General features: G+C 45.6%; 2 protein-coding genes across 2 annotated transcripts in view; one reads left to right on the top strand and one right to left on the bottom strand.

Annotated features, from left to right (window-relative positions):
• Positions 1-27,623, bottom strand: part of WDR59 (WD repeat domain 59) — an 82,246-nt gene that overhangs the window by 26,095 nt on the left and 28,528 nt on the right.
• Positions 1,062-27,623, top strand: LOC133340469 (leucine-rich repeat-containing protein 24-like). Its single transcript, XM_061548744.1, is given in 5 exon segments — positions 1,062-1,435; positions 20,137-20,309; positions 24,620-25,088; positions 25,480-25,889; positions 25,891-27,623. Coding segments are annotated over 4 exon segments (1,746 nt in total). The 5' UTR covers positions 1,062-1,435; positions 20,137-20,138; the 3' UTR covers positions 26,587-27,623.

Below are 27,623 nucleotides of genomic sequence, written 5' to 3'. Positions count from 1 at the left end.
CCCTCTTCCTCTGCCTCCCCCGCTGACTCCACGGGCTTTGTCTGGCTGATACCCTTCCAATCACCACCATCGTTATGATCTTTTTTTTCTTCTAGCACTGGCCAAGACCTGTGAGCCGAAGCATTTACTTGTCTTGTTACTTGCTCTTTAAATGCACATCAATCTCATTTCGTTTTGTGGGTTATGAGCCGTTCAGAAATATACAATAAGCTAAGAAAGCCTTGGCTTTTGGATCACAGAGTGAATTTAAGTGATCCTAGGTATAGTAGACTTTACACACACTACTGTGCAAGGAATACCAATGCACTTACCCATGCGTTCAACTGTCAAAGATATTGATGTACAAAAGTACAAATGTAGACGTAATACAACTTACGACACAAATTAACAACCAGGCGACTTGAGCAATAAATCAATTGCCAGCTCTATGCACAAACCGGTCCACTGGTGAACATGCTGACAACCATGTTACACAGCCACCCCAATGAACCGAGACTTCTTTAAAAAAACACATTTCTAGCTTTTAAACGTAACACGCAAAGATTTCACCCACACTGAATATCGCGCAGAGACAGTTTCTGCTTGCAAGCGCATATTAAAAAGGTGGTTATGGCACACAAGGAGACAGTTGTAGCCAGAACCAGAGTTGCCTGCCCCGTGTGCTAAAGTTCACACAACACCAGGTACTCCTTTGAGGCTGAATCAACCTAAGGGATGCCCAGAACGGGTTCAGATGTGACTTCGGGCTGGTATTTTACACGTGGCCAAGGATCGAGCCAGCTCTATCAGAACAGGAAAGCAGAGCAGTATATTCACTAAAACACCGCTCCTTTTAAAACACACACTGTAAGCGTATACACACTGCACATGCAAACACACTCTTTCATGTGAGTGCCGTGGCATCGGGTTCTGGGTGTTACCTCGGGGTGTAAAAAGAATAATAAAGAAGAAGAAGAAGAAACCGGCGGCACACGCACACACACAACAATACGGTGAAGGACTTTGCCAGCAATACCCATTGGCTGGTTCCCCCTCCCTTCTCTCCCCACCACCGCCAACGACAGAGGCGCGCAGAAGCGCACAGCCCCAACGGGTCCCTCCCTTCATTGATTGAGTGCCAGGCTCAATCGAATTAGTCGCGATGGTCAATGGAAGTGGCTGCTAGCTCTGGCTGGCTGGCTAGCTGGCTAGCTTGAGCGCGCAAGACTTTGCGAGAGAGCGGCCGTTTCCACGCCACCGGAGCCCGTTTAGATTTTTTTTTGTGTTTGCGTCTCGCTCCTCCCGCCGTCCTTACACCTCCGGAGTTCCGCTCGACCGCTGAATTTTTTTTTGTTGCTGCCGTTGCTCCGGATCGAAGAAAAGAAAACACACCGGGGGGAAATGTAGCGTCGGCGCTGCTGCGCACCTGCCCCCCCGGCGAGAGCGAGAGTTACAGGTACGTTCTCCCCCCCCCGCCTGCCTACCCCGAGTTAGGGGAGGAAAAGCGGACATCGCGAACGGACGGTGGTGCGGTACTCGTGTGTCGCGTGCGCTCGTGTGTGTGCGCTTGCGCGACACGCCAGCAAGAACTAACTGCCGAGCGATACCGACGAGATGTTTATAAACTAAGTCGACAGCAGCGATGTGCTCGTTCTGCAATGGGTTTTCAAGTTTGTCCTTGCCGTTCTTTGTTTTGCTGTTGAGACGGTCATTAATGCGGAATCGCAAAGGTATGGAATAGCGTGACATGTGTGGTCGGTATGATTAATCAATTAGGATAGCTACAATACAGCAGTGTTTCATGTGGAGGGTAGAAGATTTTGTAAACATGTATGCTGCTAATATTTCTACGGGATTCCTATAAGTTAATTGTAGTGACATCAGGGACACGTTTCAAGAACTGCCACAGCAATGACAAGAACCCATGAGTGTGTGGCAATCTTTTGTCACACGTTCATTAAAAATGTATTTTAAATCATATATTCCGTCAGGAGGGTCTTGATAACGGCACAGATCTGATGCCGGTAACCCAATTCTAGTTAAGATAGGAGAAAAGTATAAAAGAAATGGCATCAATAATTTAGATGGATTGTACTTGGTGTGACATTCTGACTTGTATCGCTTCACTTAGAAGTGTAATTTTCATTACATAGTATTAATTACACAGTCTTGAGAAAAAATAACACGGAAAACATGATGCAGTATGTTTAAATGAAAAAGAAAATTGTAACAATGATGAATGCATACAGCCGAACTGCTTAGAAATCAGATTTTTTTTTAATAAATGGCTTGGTTGAAGCGCTTTAAATGAATATCAGTGTGGATAAATATTGTACTTTACTGCAGTGATAACTCATGTGTTTTGTTTGATTGTGTATTATGTACGAGTATAAATATCACATTAAAATACGATTGTTAAAAGAGCCATTTATTTCTGTGTATAGACATCAACCGGTATCCTAAGATTATGCACAAGCTTTGTGTGCAATGTTTGGTCAGCTGAAGAAATTCACAGAGTCCGGCAAATGCGATAAACACACCGCTATCTCGCCATCGATGCTAGAAATGCACCATCGACATCTCCCACTTCCACCTGACTTCACCAAAACCTTGAGAACACCTTTGACTGGGGATACACGTTGACATTCTCATCGTGAGCGTGTGTCCTGCACGCACGTTTTAAGTGCTGCAACGGAACGAGAGAGCAACACTACTCAAGAAACCGTTCAGTGTCCGATACAGGGACAATCTCAACCAGAAAGCGCCTTTGCATGGCGTATTTTTAGCATTGCACGCGCCGCCAGATGTAAAACCAACAGCAAAATAAAAGTGCATGTGTATTTGCTCTGCAATGCGCATATCTGCAATATGGCCTGGTTTTTCGGCACGAACGGGGATTACCAAGGGATTAGTGGTTTGTAGGGTGCATTAGCCGTTTTCAATCTCCTATGTGACTTTCCGTCACTGCGTGTGTGTGCGCGCAATTCTCTCGCTATTCCACCAAAAGCACTCCGTCTCTAGCGCAGCATTACGTTCATACGGGCCGCCCCCCCCCCCCCCCACCTTGCCATTTAAATCGCAAGCAAAGCCACGGTTTTAATTAATTGGGCCACAAGTTCATGCCAAGCATGTGGGTTTGATATGCCAATTAAAAGTGACATTATTAAATAGACCGATAAAAGGTGCCGTTACGAACTACTGTACATTTTATTAGATTTTTTTTACTATTACACTTTGGATCGGGTCAATGAGCCATGTGGTTAAAGGACTTCATAAATGGTTCACCGAATTTCTAGTGCATTACTATCTAGTTAACACACAATTATCCCAAGTTCACAATACTTTAGGCAATATATATGTAAATTAGCAAACGGGACCATTTTGACTATCAGTCACACGGGTCAGAACAAGCCACACTTTACCCCACCACAAAACATCCACCAATTGAATCTTAATTTTAGAACTTTCGTGACTGCAGGAATTATTATTTGGTTCTTTCGGTTAAGTCACGTCTAAAGATAAAATAATAAATTAAATTAAATAATAGCATACGACGTTTCGATTGCAACACAAGCAATCATCATCAGGTATAATGAAATAGCGACATAAAATCTAACCAGAAAACTATTTACACTGCTAATATGTCTGTCTATAGTTTTCTGGTTAGATTTTATGTCGCTATTTCATTATACCTGATGATGATTGCTTGTGTTGCAATCGAAACGTCGTATGCTATTATTTAATTTAATTTATTATTTTATCTTTAGACGTGACTTAACCGAAAGAACCAAATAATAATCCACCAATTGATTCTGCTGCACTCCCACCCAGTCTCACTGCTGGGTGTAAGAAGAGTCAAAGAACCTTGCCTATTGTTTCAATCGCCTTGACGCAAAGTGGAACCTCGCTCATTTTACATTCCAAGTTCAGTGTCCTAAGCGGCGTTTGTCACGCTTGCTAATGTACAAATAGATTAATGATTCCTGCATGATCAAAAAAAAGTTGCCATGAATCAGAAGAGAGATATTTTAGTGGGTTGGCAAGTGCTAAATGGAAAACGTTAACACCACTAAATGACTGTAAAATATTACCAGGGGGTCACCAAAAAGATTTGCAAAATCATGAGCAAACACAAGATCCAGGTTCGATTTAACACAGTACATAAAATTCGTGATCTGATCCCATCTGTGAAGGATGTGATCCCTTACATGCAATACCCCGGAGTCTACAAACTAAGCTGTGTCTGGGGCAGTAGTCACATTGGGGAAACTAAGCAACATGTCTCGGACCATGTTCGTGAACACAAGGCAGATCTGACACACGGTAGGACCAATACCTCGGCTGTGGCTGATCATTGTTTTAATGCGGTTGGCTCACACGAAATTGATTTCTCTAAGACAAAGGTACTTTGCAAACCCACTGGTTATCAACAAAGATTCGTTCATGAAATAATAAATCACGACGTTTCGGAGGCAACACAAGTCTCCGTCATCAGGTGGGACCGTCACAGCTAAATTTACTGTATTAAGTGAGCTGTGACGGTCCCACCTGATGACGGAGACTTGTGTTGCCTCCGAAACGTCGTGATTTATTATTTTATTTCTATTATTATTCTATTATACTTTTTATACATTTTTACCTACGTGACTTTACCAAAAAAACCTAAGAGTATGAATCCTTGCAGTCACGAAAGCTTCAAATCTAGAATTCGTTCATGAAGCCATCCATACATACAGACAGACACAATTTCAACTGAGAAGATGGACACAAACTGAGCAATCACTGGAAGGACGTTATCAACCGGTTTAAGTCACAACTGGCTGTAATGTTGCCATTTCAGCACCAGTTTTTTTTAACCCCCCCCATCACATTAACATAACCTTCTCCATCCTACATGTAGCAGCCTACCGTTTTTAATCCCTGACATTAACATAAGCTCCTCCGCCCATGCTGCCCCAGGGCCCTTGTGCCCCGCCCACTCCGTTCTAACACTTGGGCTACGCCCATTTAAACCTTTATAAACAGATTGCCTTGAGAGGCTAACCCCTCTTTCTGCTCCACCTGACAGAAGTCGCAACCGGGTACCCGATACCCATACCCTACCCGATACCCGGCTACCCGTACCCGGCCGGGTACGGGTACGGGTACCCGTTTGCGACCCTGGTGCGGCCGAGTACGGGTACGGGTAGGCTGTGAGTCACTGGTGAGTAACCGTTTGTCACTCATTTCCCAACGTCTTGTCTCTTCTCACAATTCAAGTTCCTAGAATCAACCCACCCGCGCCTGCAACATGGCTTCATCCCAGAGGTCGCAATCAGGTACCCGATACCCGTACCCTACCCGTACCCGACCGATACGGGTAGGGTACGGGTACGGTCGGGTACGGTTACCTGTTTGCGACCCTGGTGCGGCCGGGTACGGGTAAGGAATCAAAACCCGTTTGCGACCTCTGCCACCGGATGACGACCGCTTGTGTTGCGATCGAAACGTCGTAGTTTTTTGTTATTTTCTTTGAACCTATCTACATGACTTTACCGAAAGACCCAAAGAATATGGTACTATTTAAATATCCATTACTATTACCAATATTAACATATCTGCAAGACCGTGGAAGTTTGGCCCCTAGTACTAATTATATTATCAAACGCTCTCAATGCAATGCAGAACGAAAGCACCCTCATTCTTACGCCGCAGTTTCCGATTTTGTGCAAATGCATGTCATCTCACCCCAAAACACCGACTCCCTAATTTATACATTCTACCTCCCTTTTGGTCACCTATCTTGCATATTCCTCCTCCTAGGAGCCACTGCTTTGTTATTTTTTCTCCATCAGCCAAAAAAACACATTACTGCCACTGTCATTTTCAAACACTGCCTTCAAATTCAAAGATTCAAATCGAAATAAGATTATTTGGGCAAAAGGCCTCCTTTTTCTATTTTGGCTCCAAAACGCAATTTTCCCAAAATTACATTACACATATTTCAGTTTACTAATGATGATGGCAGTGCTTTATTTGTAGCCTGTGATGTTATTCTACTCTGCAACGGAGCCCCTGAAATTATATTTCTCCCCACAGTAGTCTTTTCCACAAAGTGACAATGCCCTCGTCAGGTGCACTTTTATTCATTCACCGCTAGTGTGATTTCCACGTAATAAAAAAAATATCCATTCTCAAGTCCGTGACCCCAAAAGTGCACGAGTTGTTACTTCACGCACCGCTGTCCGTGGCAAAGCAAACAGAAACATCAATATTCTAAGCGCATTGTTGTTGCAGCCATGCAGCATTTGCATTGCAAAGCATTTCGAAAATCAGCTTCATAGCCTGTGGGAGGAGAGAAAAATAGTTTGCGTTTCAGATTATCCAGAACACGGCTCCTTTGCTTCCTTGTCAAACTTGCGAAATGGACTACATTAGCCTAACCCTGCAGGTCGCTCCACCAGCTGTCGTGCGCATCAACTACAAAGTCACTCATCGTCTGTGACAATTTCATCGCCCTGTTCCTACTTGCCCCTCCAAACGTTACCTCTTGCTAACCCCTCGCATCAACTGCCCAACAATGCTGCCCCTATTGTCTGGCAATGCAGATCCTTGGACTGATCATCCATCACCCACAAAGTGGAAAATGAAGCAATTCTCTCTATTGTTTAGAACTGAATTTGCTCTATTTGGCATAGTGTATTTTGACTTTGCATTTATATATACACTATGTATGTACCATATATATGCTGTGTGTATATATACTGTGTATATGTTTGCTTATTCCCTGCCCATAAATATCCTATGTAACCTCCCGAAATATATACCGATTCATTGTTTAAACTAAATAAAAACACAATAACGTTGACTGTAGCTGACACGGGAACTATCATTATTGCTTTGTGAGCTTGTTACGTGTTTTATTGACATACCATGATTACGCCATGGAAATGCACGTAGCGACGCGTGTGATAATTCACCCGACAGAGATTTAAAAAGAAAACTTACAAGGTCAGAAATGCGATTCCCCAATAACCGTCAAATTGAACAACACGTGAATGTACCCGTGCAAATTTCACAGCAGCGGTATGATGCATGCAGTGCTCCTTCAGTGTATTAGCTCAGTTTCACTCCAATTTGTCAGCGCAGGGTGGGGGAAAAATGTGACCTTTGTGAAATAAAGATTTACGCAGGGCTGTAGGAGCAGCCTGACAAAGTGCAGCAAAAGCAGGCATTCAGTAACTGCAGTAATAATGCTTCACTTGGCAAAGGCCTGAGGCCAATGGTAATAAATTGGCAAAAAATTGGGTCTTTCCAATCGTAACCCTTGCATACTCAACTCCCTTAACGCAGATATACCTGGTCCGCGAGGTGGGCTGCACTTATTTTTCTTTGCCGGTGCCACTTATTCTGCTTCTGAGACAAAGTGGTTCAGAATAAGGTAAAATGCAATTTTAAACGGGCAAGTGTTACGAGATTAAACCCAAGATGTTTAGCTTGAAATGGGGCGTGATTATGTGGTTCTCCTGATTACATTTCATAGGAAATAGCCGCCACTTGTCTGTCCTAACAATAGACGGAGGCTCAAAATCTGAATAAAACAATGACAAGTCTGATCATTACTCATAATTTCTCAATTTGGCAGCAACCACAATCAATGCATTGTCAATGCGGGTAACACGAAGCTGCAGCCAAAACAAATTGGGATCTGGTTTAGTGCTTCAGAATTCAGGTTGAATTGTGACACTTTGAAACTTGACAATTGTGAGTCATCGGCGAGTGACCGAGTAGCTGCCTCGCCCACGGGGGAAGGGGGTGCAACGTTTCCCAAGTCCAAAGATCATGAGTTGAGACTCTTACTGCACCGACACGTTGTGTCACACTTCATCAACGAAAGCAACTACATGTGGAATTTAGAGACCCCGTTACTCTCTTTGCACAAACCACAATGCGCAACTATCAAACTGTCAGTGAAACACACACATTAGATTGCTTTAATAAGATAACTTCAATGGCGTTTCATTATCTTCAGCCATTCTCAAATCCCACTGAAATACAAAAGCCTTCCACAAATGCTCTGAGCAGTGACTAGGGCCTTAAAAAAAGCCAATAACCCATCACTTCTCCTGGCCTGCTTCTGTTCCCGTTTCATATCATGTCATTAAAAATGACGTGGCCAAAATGAGACTCCAAACTGGACAAAGATGTGTTTATATGAGAAAGTGCAGCAAGTAGGCTTCCGAAAGCCTATCTGAATAGTATTCCACATGTGTGTTTTTCCCTCGGAGCACTCTGATTTTCTACCACACGCAAACAAAAACACTAATGAGCAGGAACTTTGCTCAATTAGTGTTGTGACTTAGCGAGGCTTTCCAGAGATCAGAAAAAAAATGCTGCTATTGTTCAAAGAAACCACTATGATATCAACATCTAAGCTACTGGTTATTTTTTAAAACGACGATCGCAATGCCACATTATGAATGCGTTTATTAGAAAAACACACTGCAGCAGTGTAAGTAAAACCTATATAAGTCACAATGGGAATCGCATTTGATAAATTGTACAACAGGTCTTTTGTTGGCAAATGCAGCCGCTCTATGGTCTATGTGTGTGCGTGCGCACGTGCGAGTTCACATGTTGATATTAATAGCATCACGTTTTAGGACACAAATGGCCCAGCTGGGACGTGTGCATGTACAGTCACGACTATGTTGAGCACACGAGCACTGGTGTGAGTGATAAACTTTCAATCGCGTTTCGCCGGAGCCTCGAGCAAAGCGGCCGGTCTTGTCCTGGGTGTAAAAACACGAGCGACGCCTTTCGCTAACGGTGACGGACATTTTCATTAATCTTACAGAAACCCATTTCACAGCAAATAAGCCCGGCTGCAGCATGGCAAAGTGCTGCTGGTGAAATAATAATCTGTAAATCTGCCCACAAAAATGCCAATTATTGTAACAAATTGGGTAACGGAATATTACAAATGATACCCATGAGGGGACCGGACCAAAACATTATGTCTATACCGTCAGACAAGGAAAATCCATCTCAGATGGCCAGAAAAATCCAACAAGGATGGTTGTGAAGTTTTTTTTTTTTCAAAATGGAAAATACAAACGTCAATTTATTTTTGCTTATCATGCGTACGTGCTCTGCATGAGCTGAATATTCGAGTTACAATACCCAGGGAGAGAAAATATCTAGACGCTATTAGTAGACAATTCACCTTGCCATCAAAGGTGAGAGAATAAAAATGTTATGACATGTAAATTAGTAAATTAAACCTCTATGCAACAAAGCCACCAAACCAGGGCTGGATTATGCAGACGTTTCAAGGCTTCTTCGCTGCTATCCACGCCAATAGGGATAGAATTACCCAATGTCTCGTTTCTACAGCCACTGGGATCCGGGGCTGTGTTCGACCAGGCATGACCCAGGAACAAGAGAATATGGCCCCATGCTCCATGAGCAATTAGGCATTGTGGGATCGGCTCCTCTACACTTCAATTCCATGGCACTCCCCACCCTCTACCCTCCGCAGGAGTTGAATGATTTTTTTTTTAAAGATTGTTTTTAACAAAGTTTAATGTAGGCGAGGGTTAGGCTCAGGCTATTAAGCGGTGTCTTATTATTAATGTCATTTTCAGCCACACGCTTTGAACGCCAATGTGGCCTGGAAGCTTATCTAAAAGTGAGTGACGTCAGTGCGTTTCATCTCATTTCCGTGTTGACCCCATGACGTTGTGACCGATTCTGGAGTCAGCCTCGGTAAAGGGGCGAAGTTGGGTTTGAGAAAGGAGTTAAATGGGAAATATGATGCGTGTTTGGCCTACCATGGGGATCCATGCTCTTGGGCCAGCCCAGTGGTGGTTACTATGCCAGTACAGGTCCGACTGATTCTGAGACCATGGCACAGGTGTATACCATACCCCAGTGGGCATGACTGCATCGTATGTATCGAAGGCTGCAGCCTATTAAGCCTGCATGGGGTTCAGAAACTGGTCGATGGACAGACCTCAACGGCATTTGTGTCCAGGTAACTTTTGTGACCTTACGTCAGGCTGAAATATATCCTATACGGGTGCACATCAGTATTCAGCCTATTTTATGTGACAGAGACCATGAGCTGTTCATTATTAGCCTGTGTGCAAAAGAGAAAAGGCCAAGGTGTTGGTTCTGGGTTCGGGGGTCCAGGTGACCTTAATCTAGGCCTGGCCCACAGGCTCCGGTGCCTACACATCAGGATTCAGCCTGCGCTGCGACAGACGAGACCTTGACTCGCGCACAGTGATCCTATTACCGTGTTACGAGGACCGCAAAAAAGGCTTCACAAGCAGATTCAAGACGTGCGGCAGCTTCTGCCCGTAACGTAATTGGCCGCGGCACAGCAGTGGGGCTAAAACGGAGAGGATTGTAATCCTCGGCGCCAACGAGTGGCGTGCGCTGCATGCAAGCCCGGGCTGCACGGACCGCATTTAAGCGTGGCACTACTTGTGTGATTTGTGACATTTCTCCAACGATGCAAATTAAAAAAGATGACGGCAAAGATCTACTGTGTTTGGAAACGTCGCAACTCACAGCATCGTGTCAGTTCCTCCACTGCCGAGTGCAAACCGAGCAATGCGATCGGCTATTAAATCCTGGCATATTTATACCATTGCCTCATGGTGTAATGCTCTTAATGAATAACTGTTTTGCTGAAATCTGACTGCATTTAATTCATTTCCATATAGCTTTTTAATTAAATTTGCACACTTACGGCAAATTATATCTTCAAAGAACCAATGAGGTACGAGTGCATGAGGTTGTGCAGTATTTTTCAAACAAATCAAAAGGTAATATAATTAATGAGAAATTTTAATCCGAAAGCATTTCACACTGCTGCATTAGTACTACAGGGTTCATAATTTATCTACCACTTTATTACAATCAAGTGAAAAAAATATATATACCGGCACTGTACGCAAGAAAGCTCAATAACAAATGTCACTTATATTTAAGCAAACAATGGAACATTGTCCTTTGAGTGAAGTTGAGACATCAGTCATGGAACTTTGGCTTCAAGTTCATTTAAATGTCAAGTAAAGTAGGGTCTTGGTGAGATCAAAAAACTAAATATTATTTTTAAAAGGCCTGCAAAATGACATTGGTGGATGGTGAGTGGCTCAAGAGGCCAAAATACTATGTTCATGTAACAGCAACGGAGTTGTGATTAATTAGATTTAGGGTTACAAAAAAACCCAGGTATGTTGCCAAGATTAAACCAGTGTGTAACGTGCAGTCAACATGATTATTGCCACTCAGTCACTGTGCTATTTCGGTAAATTCCATTTGTGAGGGCTTACTCGGTAGACAGGCAAGGGGCAACTTACCCATCTATACAGCTAGAGGACGTTGTAATATAGGTCCTTAAATGATGTCATACTCAGGTGTGTGTGTGACATCCTTCATGGACACACCTCAGATGTCACAGCCAGATTGTGCTCAGCGGTATGCGTGTCCGACATGGGTGTAACGATTCAGCCACCCACCCCGCCCCTCTCCTCCTTGTGATTCAATGAATTGTCACTATTTATGTTCGCAAACTCGATTCTGCAACACATCCTTTCACACTGGCGAATGAATCACCCCCTAGTTGCTGAACGGGTCGCGTAAAAACCCATTGCATTAACACATATACAAATCGAGAAATATTAATTTCTCACACGCGCCGTTCAATGCGTGTATCGTGATCCCAAGAACTGACACGTGTCAATGAACGGTTGTGAAACTGTAAGTTGTTGCTCTGCATCTACATAAGCCATGAGAAAAAAGAAGAATGAACGGTTGCATTATTACTTCCCTAAAGGATCTTGTCATAGGTAGTTTCAACACAGAAAACACTTGCTGTTTATAGGTGAAAATAGACACGTATATATTTAGAACTAATTTCTGTACAAAAACAAACGCCGAAATAAAAAAATATATACCAGTATTCTTTGTTTTTTTCGGTAAAGCCACGTAGGTAAAAAAGAGAAAATTAATTAAATCACGACGCTTCGGAAACTTCAAATCTAGAATATACCAGTATCTTTATACAAATTGGTGGAAAAAAATCCAAATAAACTTACTGAGAATGTTTGCTAATTAAACAAAAAATAAGCACCAGCAGCGTGTATATAGTTTTAATGAGTATTTGGTGGAGTGTACCAGATGTTTGTAATTAATCCGCTCTTAAGGGAAGACGCACATAAAGTTGCTCCAGAATCAATGTCCTGGTCCTAACACCTGCAGGATGCATCACTCAGCCTATCAATAGCAATCTGCAAAAGCAACAACTCTCTTCACAAGCGATTCATTCTCATTTTAGGAGAATCGGAAGAAATAAATCATCACGCAACTGTAAGTGAAAATCAGGATTTTGAGGCTGCAGCAGCGATAATGAGAACGTGTATTTAGGCTACATATTCAATTTAGAAAAAGAATGACAGCTTTTGAGGATGTCCCGAGGGCACACACAAGCACAAACGTGCATCACAAATCCAAATGTGTACGATAATTGGAGTTTTTTTTTCCTCTCTCTCTACGAAAATGGAATCAATACCCATTTGCCATTGAACAAAAGTGTACAATGCGACTTCTGATTTGAAGCAAAAGTTCTCATTGACGATATCATTTTGAGAACGTATTTTTGGAGCAAGATCAGCTCACAAAAATGGTTAGACGCTCGTAGAATGCGTGACATCCCCACCCCCCCATCCCTCAGCAATGCTTTCTCTGAACAAAGAGAATCGTTTCTGCAAGGTAAGACTCTCTTACAATTATGTGCGCAGTTAGGATATAGCCTCGCGGATTATGCTGGTGTCACAGCCAAAGTTGTATTTTTAATATACGATTGTTTATTCGCATTTAAAATACATTCTCCTCTCCTGGTCTTGTCCCTCCCTCCCGACGGAACACTTCTTTACCAATCATCCTCTTGCCTCTACTCATTTGACCAACCATGTATATTGAAGCGTCCTACAATTATGGCACAACATGTGTGTGTGTGCCTGATCGAGGCCGGATCGAGGGGGCTAGACGGGCGCGGCACGGGCTAGAGAAGAGATGGAGTGATGTGGTACAGGAGGACGTAGAGCTGAGTGTACTTGCCGATGACTGGTACCAGCGGCGTCAAGATCGGCCTCTGTGGAGGAGGCTCGTGAAGGACGCTACTGGGCAGTTGGAGGCAGTCGCCCTCCAACAACAACGGAGGGCGGAGGAGCGACGCTCACAACAACGAGCAGAGCGCCGGGTGGCTAAAGCACAGCAAATTGGCACAGTAGGGGGCACAGGTGGTGCATCAGCCAGTCATTTCGGTCGTCTCAACCAGTCGACCCGTGGCACTTGGATCTGCCCCGTGACCTCCTGCCAGCGGGCGTTCGACACTTTACGTGGCCTCAAGGTGCACATGGCCTGGCACAAGCGTCGTGGTGACGTCACCGCCACTTAGTGGCGAATGGCTGTTGTTGTTGTGTTGCCCTCATTTGGAAGTTGGTACATTTTCCACGCGTTGGTCTACGTCTCTGCCTTACCTATTTGATGTAATTTTAAACATACGGCCGCTTGAGATCCCTCGTAGTATCTGACCGTGCAGAGGCCCGCGCCCACACACGGTCATCACTGATCTGACCAAGTTGGTATGATGGGCACGAAAATGAAGGAATGAATGAACGATTGAACGAATATCATTCTGGGCAACTTGAGGACGAGACTGGTGACAGAATGGCGCCAGAGTATTCGAGATGGAGTGATGCTATCCGCTCATTTGCAGCAGTGAGGCATCGCGGGACTGTGAGATTGGGTGGATGCTTCGGGAGGCCTTCATGCAACAGTGGATAGGCAAAGTTCATGATGATGATGAAATATATATAAATAAAGCAGGTACAAGGGTACATCCTTCGTATAAATGCTGAACAAGGTTCATTTGCTGAACTAAGAGATGTTATCCTTATGTAAAACAATTTGCATTTATAGTGTCCACAGACATGTCTATCTTTAACTTAACATGTACAATGTAAACCATGTCCAAATGACGTTTGGATGAAGTGATAACAATGGAATCGAAGTTCATTCAAAAGAGCTACACTACAGAAAGTTTCCGATCATTCCATCTCCACCACCCATAACAATGCCACATTTAAACTCGCTGGAGCACTGGACATTTTCCAAGACAAAACAAACTCACAAGTGTTACCATTACATCTACGCCTCTATTTAAGGAACGAAACAGGAGGATTTCTCGACAAATCTGGCTGTCGCCTGATGAAGCTAGTTGTAATTGTAGGCAAAACGTCATACTCAGATTGTAAATGTTGTGGATTTGCTCTCCAACACAGCAGTGTGCTGTACTAGTAACGAACTGTCACGTTTTTAAGTGAGAAACCTTACTAGTTACCGTGTCAGGTGGTGGCGGGTTTAACGACACATTTATATATTTACGCGATATAACCCAAAAAAAATCTGTATTAAGGGCAAAATAACGGTTCATATTTTTTTTGATGGTGGTGGTGGGGGGCGACGGGTGTCAGCGTTTTTTCCCCCCTCAACCTGCTTCATTGTGAGCGACTACACCCCCCCCCCGCCCCTTTTGTATGCCTTATCGTGGGGCCTGCGTGAGTGCCCTGCACGACTAAAACAAAAAAGCAAAGCCCCTTGGGAGAGGCCCCGAAAGGCAAAAAAAACAAACGACAAAGCGGCGGACGGCGTGCGGGAATGAGATTTGGCGTGCGTCGTAAACGGGCGGACGCGGCGAAGAACCGGCTGCGGGGTTTTTTTTTACGGGCCCCGGTTTTAATGATTTTAGCGGGGGGGGGGGGGGGGACAAAAAAAATTGATCGCTACAACGCAGCCAGCATTCACTCTACCGCCCGGCACAGTTTATGATGTAATTTAAAAGCGCGCACGAGACCGTTCGCTGGTGCGTTGGCTTGGGCTCTAATGTTGCAAGTGTCTTCAGCTGAAAGACAATGCTGACCGGATATTTCTCTGCCACCTCTTTATCGGCCTTAACAATGCATCCTACGAAAGATGCTACTCGGGTGAAGGCAGAGTTTAAGATAAACCATGCCACCTATTCAAGCTTTGTGCGAGTGTTTTGTCCTCACAAATTCAGGGAGTACTCTATTCGTCCTCATTCACACATTCTGTATTGTCTCCTGGCAGTTGGATCCAACAGGAATTAACTGCAGTTCAGCAAAAAAAAGCAACTAGTCCTGGAACACTGTTAAGAATACAAAATGTGGCAATTTAGCAACTTGTAATGGTAATGTGCAACAACCTGGAAAATAATAATATCAAAAGGAGTCATTGTGCCAGTACAATTTAGCGCACAGCAGGTACAACCGAATATGTTCATGCAGCTCAAAAATGAAAAATCTGCAGAAGTTGGATTCCAACCAGCGAATTCTGAACTCAAGGGGCGAGCATGCCGACTGCCCACCAGGCTAGCCAGTCACCACAGCGGGAATATCAGCGTTGATCCAAGATGAGCGGAATCGAGGCAGTGCCTCTCCCACAGAGCTACGCTTGTGACAACTCAAATCGGCATCCAGTTTTTTTATTTATTGACGAGCATCTGGATGGTTCCAAACATAAGCCACCACTGTGCCATATTGCACACAGTAAATTAAGCTTAAATGCTTCAGCGCGCAGTCTCATTATGGACGCAGGGCATCTCAGGTCACTGACAACATCAATGTGGGTATGATCCCTTTCTCTCTTGAGCATCAAAGACCTTTAAGAACTGGGCTCGTCATGTTATTTGATGACTTAATAAAAGCGGTGAGAGGCCATAACAACATTACGTGGCACGGAGATAATACTAATTGGTATGATAATTGTCACATTAATTCACGATGCACAAATACACAACGCGACACTAAAATCACAACGGAAGATTGCAGCGCAGACAAACTACAGCGAGTTGACGTACTCGTTCCATGACACCGCAGACACGTAATAATCTCTACGTAGACTATTGCACAATGCCGTCTGTACAGTCAAAGGACACCCTGTTCCAGTGACAAAGCAGAGGATGAGCGGCTTTGGCTTTGTGGGCAAAGGGGCCAGATGTTGAGTCTATAACACAACCACTCTCTCCATGGGTTGTCAAGCTCCAAAGCAGTATCGTTGACGTGTACTCGCAAATAAGGTGGAGCGTCTTTCTCACTTTGGCTTTGGATAAAGGCTGTTGCCAGAAAAGTTTGCTGCATCCGTTGTATATATATTATATTTTAATCTGCCTGGCCTCTGCAACAAAGCCGGTAAGCAACTTGACTTCAGAGTCTAGCAAACCCGCCAATGAGGTGGCGGGAATTTAATGCGCGCACTCTCCAAATCCGCTGTTGGATTGCGGTGAGAAACAAAAAACAGAGTAAGGAAAGCTGAAAAATGGCTCTTTGCTGCAATTTGGAATGAGAAGAGCCTGGCAGAAGAGGGGGCTTTACTTTAACGCCAGCACTGTAATGGTAATCTTTCTGATAAAAGCCCGGGTAAACCGTTGTGCAACTGCAATGCTAAATGAGGCCACGAAGCTGTAACAGCAACAAAGTGATTCTCCCCCCAACCCCTCCCCTTCTGTAAAAGCTATAACATGTGCAATTTCAACGGCAATCATTTACCCGGGATAGGATACCAGATTTTGTGCCCAACACATTCAACACTTGTCGCTGCTGGAGAGACACCGGTATAGAGCCGATAGCAGTATAGAATATTTCAGCGTTGCGAATGTCACCGCAATTGAATAACCTGTAAATGAGCTCCCATGGGTATTCAAAATATACCTCATTTTACAGTGCGAGCTTTGGTAATACCCCAAGATAATTATTAAACGTGTTAATAATGTTAAAAACAATTATTAAACCATTGTCCCAGTGAAATATGGCGATGGTGCCAACTCCATTAAATATGACCGGTGTGTGTTTATGCTGTCAGTCTTCATCAAGCAGCGGATCGACAGTGGACAATGAGGAGCTTGAGGATTGTGTTGCTGTAATGGTAAATAAACAACTGCGGGCGACAGATCCCTGAAGATGCTCAAACACCACGCAAGGCATTCGGTTAAAATGACTCTCATGCAACCATTTCACGGTGCACCACCTTAACGATGCGAATGCCCCATAAAGCCGTTGCTTATATGGCCTCTCACTCCGCCATAACGCTGCTGCACACACGTCGCCACAGTCCTTCGAGCCGTCTTTACGCCTGCATGATGCATGCACGACTTTCGCCTGCCTACAGGGTGTGCAAAGAGCAGCGGCGCACACGGGCGTCAAACCAATTCCCCGGCGCCTGCGATCGAGGTTAACGCAAACCCGCGTGCGTATGCGGGCGAATGGAAGCAAGCGGCGAACTTTGCACACGGACGGCAAACCGACACCGCATTTGTAGTGGGAAGCATTTTTGGTGGTTGCGAGACGCAAACCTGCAGCAAGCAGTGACAAGAAAAACAATCGGACTTGGTGCAGGAAGAGGCAAGGAGAATACGGATTTCTATTAAAGAAACTAACATTTTGGGTTCCACTCTCAACCTTGTGCGGTACTTAAAATCAATCCACGCCAAGTGTTTTTCGCAACTCCTATAAAACCACAAGTAGCATATCACCACCTCCGCTTCGCAAAACGTCCATTATATAGAGCTGAACAAAACTTATTGTGCTTTTTGCATCCCAAAGTTAATGATTTTCTACTTGAAGAGGCCCTGCTTTGATTAAATTGGAGACCTCTAAAGTAAGATAGCGTTGGCCAAAAAACAAGGTTCAGTATTTTTTTCCATTGCGCACGATGTATTGAGCCGCTGAGCTTTGCAAAGAAAACTCACCGAAGACCTGATAATGGTCTTCACCGAAATTTGGTTCGTTTTTCTTAGCATCATTGCAGCAGCAGCAGCAAGCAGCAGCCTTGGAGATCTGCAAACTTGTCTGCTGACACAGCAAGAGGATATGCATTGGAAGGCATTGCCAGTGCGAGCGCGTGTGGCTTTTAAACGGGCCGCAGTGGTAGGTTGCATTAACGTTTTGGGGGGTGGTTGTGCACTGCGGCGAGCTATTGCTGAACGAAACTGGCATCTTTGTAATGCAGGTAAATCCATCAACAATGCAGCCAGTGTGCATGAAAACTGAAAGTGAAAACGTACAGGAAAATTTGCTAATTAATAAAAGCAAAAGTGCTTATGCGGCATCTTGAAATGTGCAATGCCACATATTTCCAGAGTTCATTATAATAAAAATCCATTACCAAAAGGCAGTTAAATTGTATCATTCAGGCCCATGCAGCTCAGTGTATTTTTAAACCACTGCGAAGCAAGTGTGAGTTCATTACATTGATGTGCGGAAAAAAAATCTTGTTTAGGGTAATGTTGCTGATGACAGTCTGCTCTGCGAATCCATTGTTTAAAGACCCCCCTCCCCCCAGCAAAATTGGTGTGGTAGAAACAACGAGAAAAAATTCAAGAAAACCCCATCTTGTTAATGGGGTTTTCAAAGAGCAGCAGATTGCAGTTGAATGAGAATGCTATCACGTATCAGCGTATGTCACAAGTTATCTGGTGTCCTCTTACGTACCACCATATGTTAATTTCAAAAGCCCGAGTTAGACGTGCAAGTTGAATGCCAAGATGTTGCTTATATTTTACAAACTTCTTTTCAACCCAATTTATTAGCAATTCCCCAAAAAAGATTTTGTTCTAAAATTCTCCAAATATCTCACCGAATGACTTGAATTGGATGATTATCATCTACGTGTAAAAAAAAACGACAATTTGGAAGTCCAGGCTATGAAGGAGCACACAAAGGCATTTCATCCAGTGAAATACACAAGTATAGCGGAGAGCAATACATTATAAATCGTGGCCATTATTTATTTACCATCCAACATGACAACCTGGGATCCTAGTTGTGTACTAACGATGAATCTCGTTTGTACAGATATAACAACTTCAGAAACAACACTACTTGGCCGAGTAACCCATTCGGGGATCTAACGATGCGCAGACTCATAATGAACATACATCATGCGCACTGGAGAGAAACCCTGGCGAACCGAAATAACGCGGGGGAGAAGCTCGTGTGAGCTGAAAAAGCTTAGCCAGGATTGCAATTAAAATCTACATTATAAAAAAACCAATACACACGTGTATAAATATAACACACACTATGTGTCTATGTAATACACGCATTAGTGCTTGTAGTCTACGTGCTGGTTAGCGTACAGACATTTAAAAAAAATACTTGTGACATGTGTGCCGTGTGCCGTGCTGTGCAGTAATGAAGTTGGCAGTTCAAGGGTTTGGCAGTGCCCCACCAATTCTACTTTCCCACCGTCCTTCCCCTAACGTTCTACCGGACATCCATTCATACGTAATACACTGTGACTACGTATTTTAATACACACACAGTGGAACATGCTTGAATTCTCTTTAGATTTCTTTCCTTTAATGTGCATTACGGATTGTTTTATAATTCGATGACCTGGCTCGGCTATATACAAATTCCGGCTAGCTGAGGTTTTCGTTATATGCATACATACAATCTTGGATGTCAGACTCGGTTATTTAAAATGTCTATGCTGCGTGTAATTGATTCATGGAAACCCTGCGCCAGAATGATTTTTACACCTACCACAACATAAACATATTAGCGAGTCGAATCTTGACAATTCGTCAAGCGGTGGTGATTAATTGTTAATCCACTCCTGGATTTATAATTATTCACCACACCGTACGAGTCGTGGGGGTTACTTGACCATATTGCACACTCGTCAGTGTGGGTTGGTAATAGCAGAGGGCATCGTTGCGGGCTCCTAAGTTCAGTACTGGTACAACAATATATTTTAATGCACTGCCCTCTGCTGCCCACATAGCCTATAGCAACCTGTTTGGACAGTGTTTGCCGAATTCAAGCTCACGATCCAGCCAAAAATTCTGCTTAGCTTCTGAGATCTGGAGAGATCAGAGGCACATTGCGGATGACCGGGTCACAGGCAACGAAAACATTAGTAGCATACAATCCATCTTCCCTCCGAAACATTAAACAGAGCTGTGGGACTGTGTGTGCGTGCGCGCGCGTGTCTCTGTCTCTCGGGCAGAGATTTTGGTCGAGCATCGTCCCGTCCTCTGCAACTCCGCAACACGTCGTGAAACGTTGTCACCCCCCGCCCCAGCGATGCGCGTGCACAGCAGCCGGGCGGCGGTGCCCACGCTGCTGGGTGTGTGGCTGGGCTGCGTGCTCGCCGGGAGAGGCTGCCCCGAGCAGTGCCAGTGCTACAGCAGAGCGGTGGAGTGCGGCTCCAGGCAGCTGACTCGAGTGCCCGGTCCCATCCCCAACACGACCCAGGTGCGATCTGCCCTCCGACACCCCTCCGCCCCCAACGCGCGCGTGCGGTCCACGCACGGACTGCTGCCACATGTTGTGCATTTGCCACAAATCTATTAAAAAAACTATTTTTTATTTTACCAGGTAAGGCCCACTGAGCTATGTAGCTCTTTTTTTTATAAGCGATCTTGCTGTCAAAAATGATAGCTCAACGAAGTGGCTTATCACGTGGAAACTACAGCAGCCAAATGCTCTATAAACTAATGTTGATTCAAAAATGGGGAGGGAAGAAACTGGAGGACTCGGAGAAAAATCCACTCGACCACGGGGAGAACATGCAAACTCCAAATATACAGCAGACATCAGGGTCGAGATCCAACCCACGGCCTCCTGTATACCAGGTGAGGGGTAGTCAACATCTCGCCACTGCGGCGCGCATCGAACCCATGCGCAGTATGTTTTTTGGCTACTATACCAAAGCTCCCCTGATCCATACACGAAAACAAAGGCAATCACCCATTTGGTTCGCTAAACAGTCGAAAGTAAGTGCTGTTAGAGAGCAATCATTAAGGCCAGGATGCACATAATGGGGTATGGCCAGAAGCATGCTTGGCTGCTTTTGTCTCCAGCACTGAAGTTCACATACATCATCAGGTTTTCATATAAAGCCGAGTCAATCTAAAAATGGTCCAGGATAGATTTGGTTACCACTTGTGACTGATGGTGGCCAGAAATCGAACCCGGAGGTCACTGGGATCGTAGCGCGGCGCACGAACCGTTCAATACACACAACACACCCTCTCAATAGAGTTTGTGCACCATGCCCCGGACAGTAGATTATACACAATGGCTCGTGGATCCAGGCCAGTGCCCTACACACCATATGGCCCATCGAACGACGGCGTACACGTACACGCACACGCTCGCACAACTGTCAGTAGGAGCAGCTGGGGTGGCAGCTGGCACACGCGGCAAGAGGTGGCACGGCCAGGCCAGGCCACATGGAGTGTGGACCTGGAGATCAGGGCATTGAGCCAGTGAGAAGTGAGTTAGGACAAGTGACGTCACTGTGTAACATTAGACGATACGTTCAACAGATTAAAATGCATTCTTACTCCAACAATACATGTATCAGAATGATCATGCAAGAATTAATCGTTAAGGATTTATGCAACTTACAAGAAAATCGTAAGCAAAGCCTAACCCAATTTGTGCGGTTGGCTACGTACTGTGTGAAAGAAGTTCAACATATATACATACTAATGGATAAAAAAAACTCAAATTGTGACAATTCCTAAAATCACTGGGGGGGTGTGGTAAATAAAATCAGCTGATCTGGAAAGCCGCCATGCCTCGGTGAAAGGTTAAAGGTTCATACTCCTCGTCATGTGCTGCGTTCATGTACTGCGCTAACCCAACCCTGTAAGTGATGCAAAGTAACCAACCCCATCACAGCTGAGCGGGGCTGCAGTACATCTGCGACAGACATCTGGAACTCACTTCGGAGGCTGGGGGATAACCCCCTGCCTTCGAGTGGAGAGTCTACTGCAGAGCGCTAACTCTTTTCAAGAAAGATCGTAAAACATTAAAGTCCAAACGAGCTTTTGTAAGTGGGAGTTGAAACGAATTAACCAGCAAGCCCCTTAGAATCTTCGGAATTATGGTGCTATATTAAAAGGAGATAGTTATTTTTTATCACAAATTGTTACATGCCTAGCAATGATATTGGTGATGTGGTTGAGCTGATCCTGCCTGGAATTTCAACTCGCGACCCTCGTGAAAGTCAGCTCTACTGACGGTCGTTAATCCTGGCATTGTATCACTTACAAAGAATGGAATGTGCACATGAATTTACGGTGTTTTATTAATGCTCTTTTTATTAAAGCGCGAAACTACATTTTGTCAGGTCATGACAATAATTATTGGCGGTGGTAACAGACAATTATTGTGCAGTAAATCCCTTACATTTTGGCTTCTGGAATCATGATAATCGCAATCTCAGCTATGTTTTGTAATCCAAGGGCAATTATTTACGCTGAACGCTGTCATACGCTCTCCCCGCGTGTATTACACATGAAAGATTACAGAATGAACAGCATTCGACTATTCTTTTTACAAAGATCCCCTGCATATCCTTAACAGACTTTTGCGGCAAGTGCTGTTAGCAAGCACCTTATATATACACACACCCACAAACAAACGTGTGTGTGTGTGTGGATGTTTAAGAATTATCGTTGCTCCGGCAGATTAAACTGTGTTGGTCGTGCACTCCGTAACCATAACATTTGAACCGAGCACGATAAGCATTCATCCAAATCTCATTAGCGAATCTAAACGGCTGGAACTTTCTGTGCACGTCCATTTATTTGAAGGAAAAGGACATTGTTTTGCACAGGGCCAAGCTCCAAAACGGACCGCAGCCTCAGGAAATGGAAAGAGAGCGAAGGGATGAACACATGCACGCACGTTCTGAGAAATAAAGAATGAATTACCTGTACGTTTCTAGGTCATTGCTGAGGTCAGCTTCGCGAGAAATGCGCAAACGACAATTTTGGACATTTGCAGCCAACATGCGTCACGACTGCCGACTGGGCGAACAATAATCCCTTTAGGACTTCTGTCAGCGAGAAAGGCATGTTTACAATACTACTTACCGATCTTAACTTGGCTAAGTCTACCGAGACCCATGTCTCTTTTTCAAAGGAGAAGTGGGAAATGCGTATATCCCAATGATTAAGCTTGTAAAACTAAATTCCAAAATTTCGATTTAAAGCTTTCGTGACTGCAGGGATTCATCTTCTTGGTTCTTTCGGTAAAGTCACGTAGAATGGAAATAATAAAATAAAAGCATAATAAAATACAATTCTCACGACGTTTCGGCCACAACGCAAGCAGCCGTCCTAAGGTGAAGAACAGGTCTGTCGAGAAGACAGACACATTCAGACTGTCTTCTCGACAGACCTGTTCTTCACCTGAGGACGGCTGCTTGCGTTGTGGCCGAAACGTCGTGAGAATTATTTTATTATGTTTTATTATTATTATTATTTAATTATTTCCATTCTACGTGACTTTACCGAAAGAACCAAGAAGATAAATTCCAAAAGTTAACACAAACGCGTTGCCAACAGCAGCATCAAACAGCATGAACTAACCTGTGATAAGCAATGCAAGCCCTACATACCGAAACAACATTTTATATTTACATATTTTTTTAAGTTACCCAAAAAAAATCACAAAAACGTATTAAATTATTCATCTGTTCAAACAACTGTAGCCAATTTTTTGTCGTGCTGTGTTCAATCGTCAGACCCCGCTAACTTACCTGCTGCGAATGCATGGCCAAAGGCAGAAGATTTCTAAAGTGTTTTATTGCCAGCTGTACCAAGAAAGATGAACTGGGCTTTGATTAAGAAGAAAAAAGACAAAGATCCCCCGTAAAGGCTTAACAGATTGTTGGGGAAAGTGCTATTACTGAGCGCCTTTGAAGGCCGGCACGACATACAAAGGGGGTGGGTGGCCAGCTCCACGTCTGGCCATCTTCATCTCCCCAGTGGTGATGTGTACACACTGCACCAGGTACTCGTTTGAGGCCGAGCCAACCTAGAGGAGGCCCAGGACCTGTTCAGATAATCGTGTTGGGTGTGAATGGGAATAATAGCGCAATGTGCTAACCACTGCACTATCACTCCACACACAGACATATATACGCGTGACTAATGCGTTTCAATCAATCAGATGTAATCATTTAACAGCATCAACATCGCCGTTGACTTCATAAAACCGAGCCTGGCATATGAGGTCATGACTAGAGATGAATTTATATCTATAAACCTGATTCCAGACAGTACTGTTTATGACGATCCACTACACACACACATGCACAAGGTCAGCTCTCAAGAAATCTCACGTTCATTTCAAGTGCACTCAGGGCGAACAATCCGTGTCGATTTATGTTATTTAGGTTTATTCAGCTTGGAATTAAATGGAAAATGATTCCCAAGAAAAGCCACTTTTTTGCCATGGTGACACCAAAACCCAACTATCTATTTTCACGTCGATATGCGCTGAAGCTGTGTAGTCCAGCGCCGTCTGACAGAAGTTTCAGGAAAAATAGACAATTCAATCTGTCAGGAGTGCTTACATTTCATTAAAGCAGGGGACATCGTAATGTCGTGGGACCACAGTTGTCATCAGCATGCTCCTGACAGTGACTTTTGAACAGCTTTCGTTCTTACAAAGCCCAAGGCACAGAAGATGCATTTAATGCAGTGCATCTCCTTTTACGCAACATGCAGCAGTACGTACAAGGATTGCTTGCGCTCTCCTCCCAGGTGCTGTACCTGCAGGACAACGGGCTCTCGCGGCTACACACGCACGCACTCCACGCGTGTGCCCATCACCTCGAGAGCCTCTACCTGCAGCAGAACCACATCTCCTCGCTGGCCGGGGCCGATGGAGAGGAAGATGGGCTCTTCACGGACCTGTCGGCCCTCAGGGAGCTCAACCTGGCCTCCAACAGGCTCACCACGCTGCCCGCGGGCGCCTTCGCCGGCCTCCTCAACCTGCGCCAGCTGTACCTCAACAACAACTCCATCGGCGGCGTGCCGGCGGGACCACTGGAGCCGCTCGCTCGCCTGCAGGAGCTACGCCTGCAGCACAACCGCATCCGCTGGGTGGAGGCGGGCGCGTTCGGATCGCTCGCCGCGCTCGCGCTGCTCGACCTGTCGCACAACGAGCTGCGTAGCCTGGACCAGGAGCTCCTGTCGCCCATGAGGGGCCTCAGCACGCTGGGCCTGACCGGTGGGTGCACCCTCGGCGTGAGGTCTCGTTGTGTGGTAATGCAGCATGTGGAATATTTTTACGCAGCACCTGAATTCACTGCTCTTAGAGCCAGGCAAACAAAAGTTCAATGGTTGGATTCCTGTGGCAAACTGGGAATTTCCACGTGGGGTTAATTCCAAAGTGTGCCACCTGCTGCAGCGCAGGAATTTAGAGAGCCTTTGACATTGTTTGTAAATGGTGGCCACATCATGTCCGGTGTCAGAGCTCAAATTTGCTAACATTGCTCGTTCAGACACAACAGATCTTCTTCAGTGCCTCGAACAATGCGATATAACTTTGCAAGAACATGTGAAATGGTTTATCACTTACACTAGCAGCCACCGTAAAAGGCCTCTCTGTGTCATCACAGGGAACCACTGGCAGTGCGACTGCACCCTGCGGTGGCTTAAAGAGCTGCAACAGGACACGGCTTTGGCATCGCTGCAGCTCAGGTCCATAAACCTGACCTGCTGGGGACCCCCGGCGCTGGCAGGGCTCCGCATGGAGCAGGTGTCCCTGGAGGCCATGTCCTGCACCGTGCCGCAGGTCCACATCGATCGGCAGCAAATGCAGCTCACGGCCGGACAGAACGGTAGCGTGCTGTGCAGCGCGACGGGACTCCCCGAGCCGAGCGTCTCCTGGAAGCGTCGGAGTCACGGCGGCGACGATCCGGGTAGGACATACGACGTGGGCGGCACGGGGCACTTCAACCGCTCCGCTCACCGCGATGGCAGCGCGTGGGAGGAGGACGTGGCGGCAGCCGCAGCTTCGAACGCTACTGGTCGCGCCGGGCAGCCGCGCCACCCTCGACATCGTGAACGTGACGGAGGGAGACGCGGGCGCCTACAGCTGCGAGGCCGTCAACGCGGCCGGCTCCGACGGGGCCACGTTCTTCCTCGGCGTCGACGCTTCCGAGCCGTCGTGGCTGCGTGCCGAGGAGGCGGTGACCGTTGTGGTCGAAGGGACTGCCGCCGCCACCGGCACCGTGGACTTTGCTGCGATGGCCGCGTCAACGCAGGCCGGTATCGCGGCGGGCGTCGCCCTGCTAGCGGCGACGGTGGCGACGCTGCTCGCCGCCCTCGTGCGCCACCGCAGGAAGGCCGTCCGTGCCCGCGGCAAGAAGGACGACGAGATCTCCTACATCAACGCCTTCACCGAAGGCCCCACAACGTGCGGGCAGCTCGAGGAGTTCCGCGGGGAGAGCGGGCGGGAGATGTACGTCATCAATCCTGGTCGGCGGCCCAGCGTAGCGGAGAGGGCCGGTGGCACGGGGCGGCTCACGGATGCCCTGCCGTCGCATGTCGACGAGCGGCAGCCATTCTGCCCCGGCAACTCGTCCGACGCGGAATTCGTTAAGACGAGCAACTACGGCGACCTCAACTTTGACCAAGCGACGCAGACCTACGGTCTTATCCTGGAGAACCCTCTGGATCACGAGCTGGAAGAGGGTCAGGTGGCGTACGAGATATGCTACTGAGCGCGGGACATATTGGGGAGCGAAAGAGAGGCTGAAAGTAGCGCAACTTACTGCAGCCTGTATTCCAACTTCGGCGAAATGATAGGTGAGCTTAAACGAGCCGTGCAGCATTTAAAAATCCAAGTATGACATCCTAGCCTCTTCCTTTTGACAAAAAAAAGTAACTTAGATCTGTGCGTGGATGGGTATGTCGAGACCGTTTAACGGAGCGCCGCCGCGGAAGGCGCACACAGCCCGCACTACGCCGTGGTCATGCACCACAACGGTCGCATGCACTCTCCCAGGTGACATTCAGCAGACGGAGAGCTTGAAATTCGTATTCCACGTCTGCACCGCCGCTTGGTTTGCTTTTATTTTTTTTTACTTTAAAAAATCATTACGAAAGCGCTCACTGTCACGGAGCCAAACAGGATCTTTGTCATGAGCAGCAGCTGTCACCCACTTGGCCTGCAGATGATGCGCATGGAGTGACATACAATTGTCCTTGAGCCCAGCAGTCAAGGGAAGTGTGCATTATTTTAAGACGATGTCACAAACGTACAATCCACCCATTGTAAGATCGTGTCGGAAGAGTTACGTGGTCAGGGCATCTCTGTATTCAACATTCACGTTTGCACAATGTAAATATGTCGCTTTGAGGGCTTGCATTAAGCGCTATTCCTAATTGCTAAAGATTAGAGATAAGAGTAATTTACGTGTGTTTTCAGTCACTACTGAAATCGATGCTTGTTCATGACAATGGATATGTCTAAGGGGGTGGCTGGGTTAGGACCAAACTGTGCAGTTTGTGCTTTGAATGTTACATAAATCTCACCAAATGAACAGTTTCTGCCTTTTGGAGGGACACTTCCCCCCCCCCCCCCCCCTTTGACCATTAACTAGAACATACACACAACTGCTTAGGCAACATGGGTCTCGTGTATGGGTTTAAAAACCTTTTGTAAAGGTGTGCTGGTGTCCTCATTTGTGTTTGGCCTCGATGCACTGTTCCTTTTTAGGTGTTGTAATTGTCCTATATAGATTAAATATAAATTAAG

Source organism: Lethenteron reissneri, chromosome 9 (assembly GCF_015708825.2).
Source record: "Lethenteron reissneri isolate LAM-NWPU_2019-01 chromosome 9, ASM1570882v1, whole genome shotgun sequence".
NCBI classification, from domain to species: domain Eukaryota; kingdom Metazoa; phylum Chordata; class Hyperoartia; order Petromyzontiformes; family Petromyzontidae; genus Lethenteron; species Lethenteron reissneri.
This window is presented reverse-complemented; position numbering and strand designations above follow the sequence as displayed.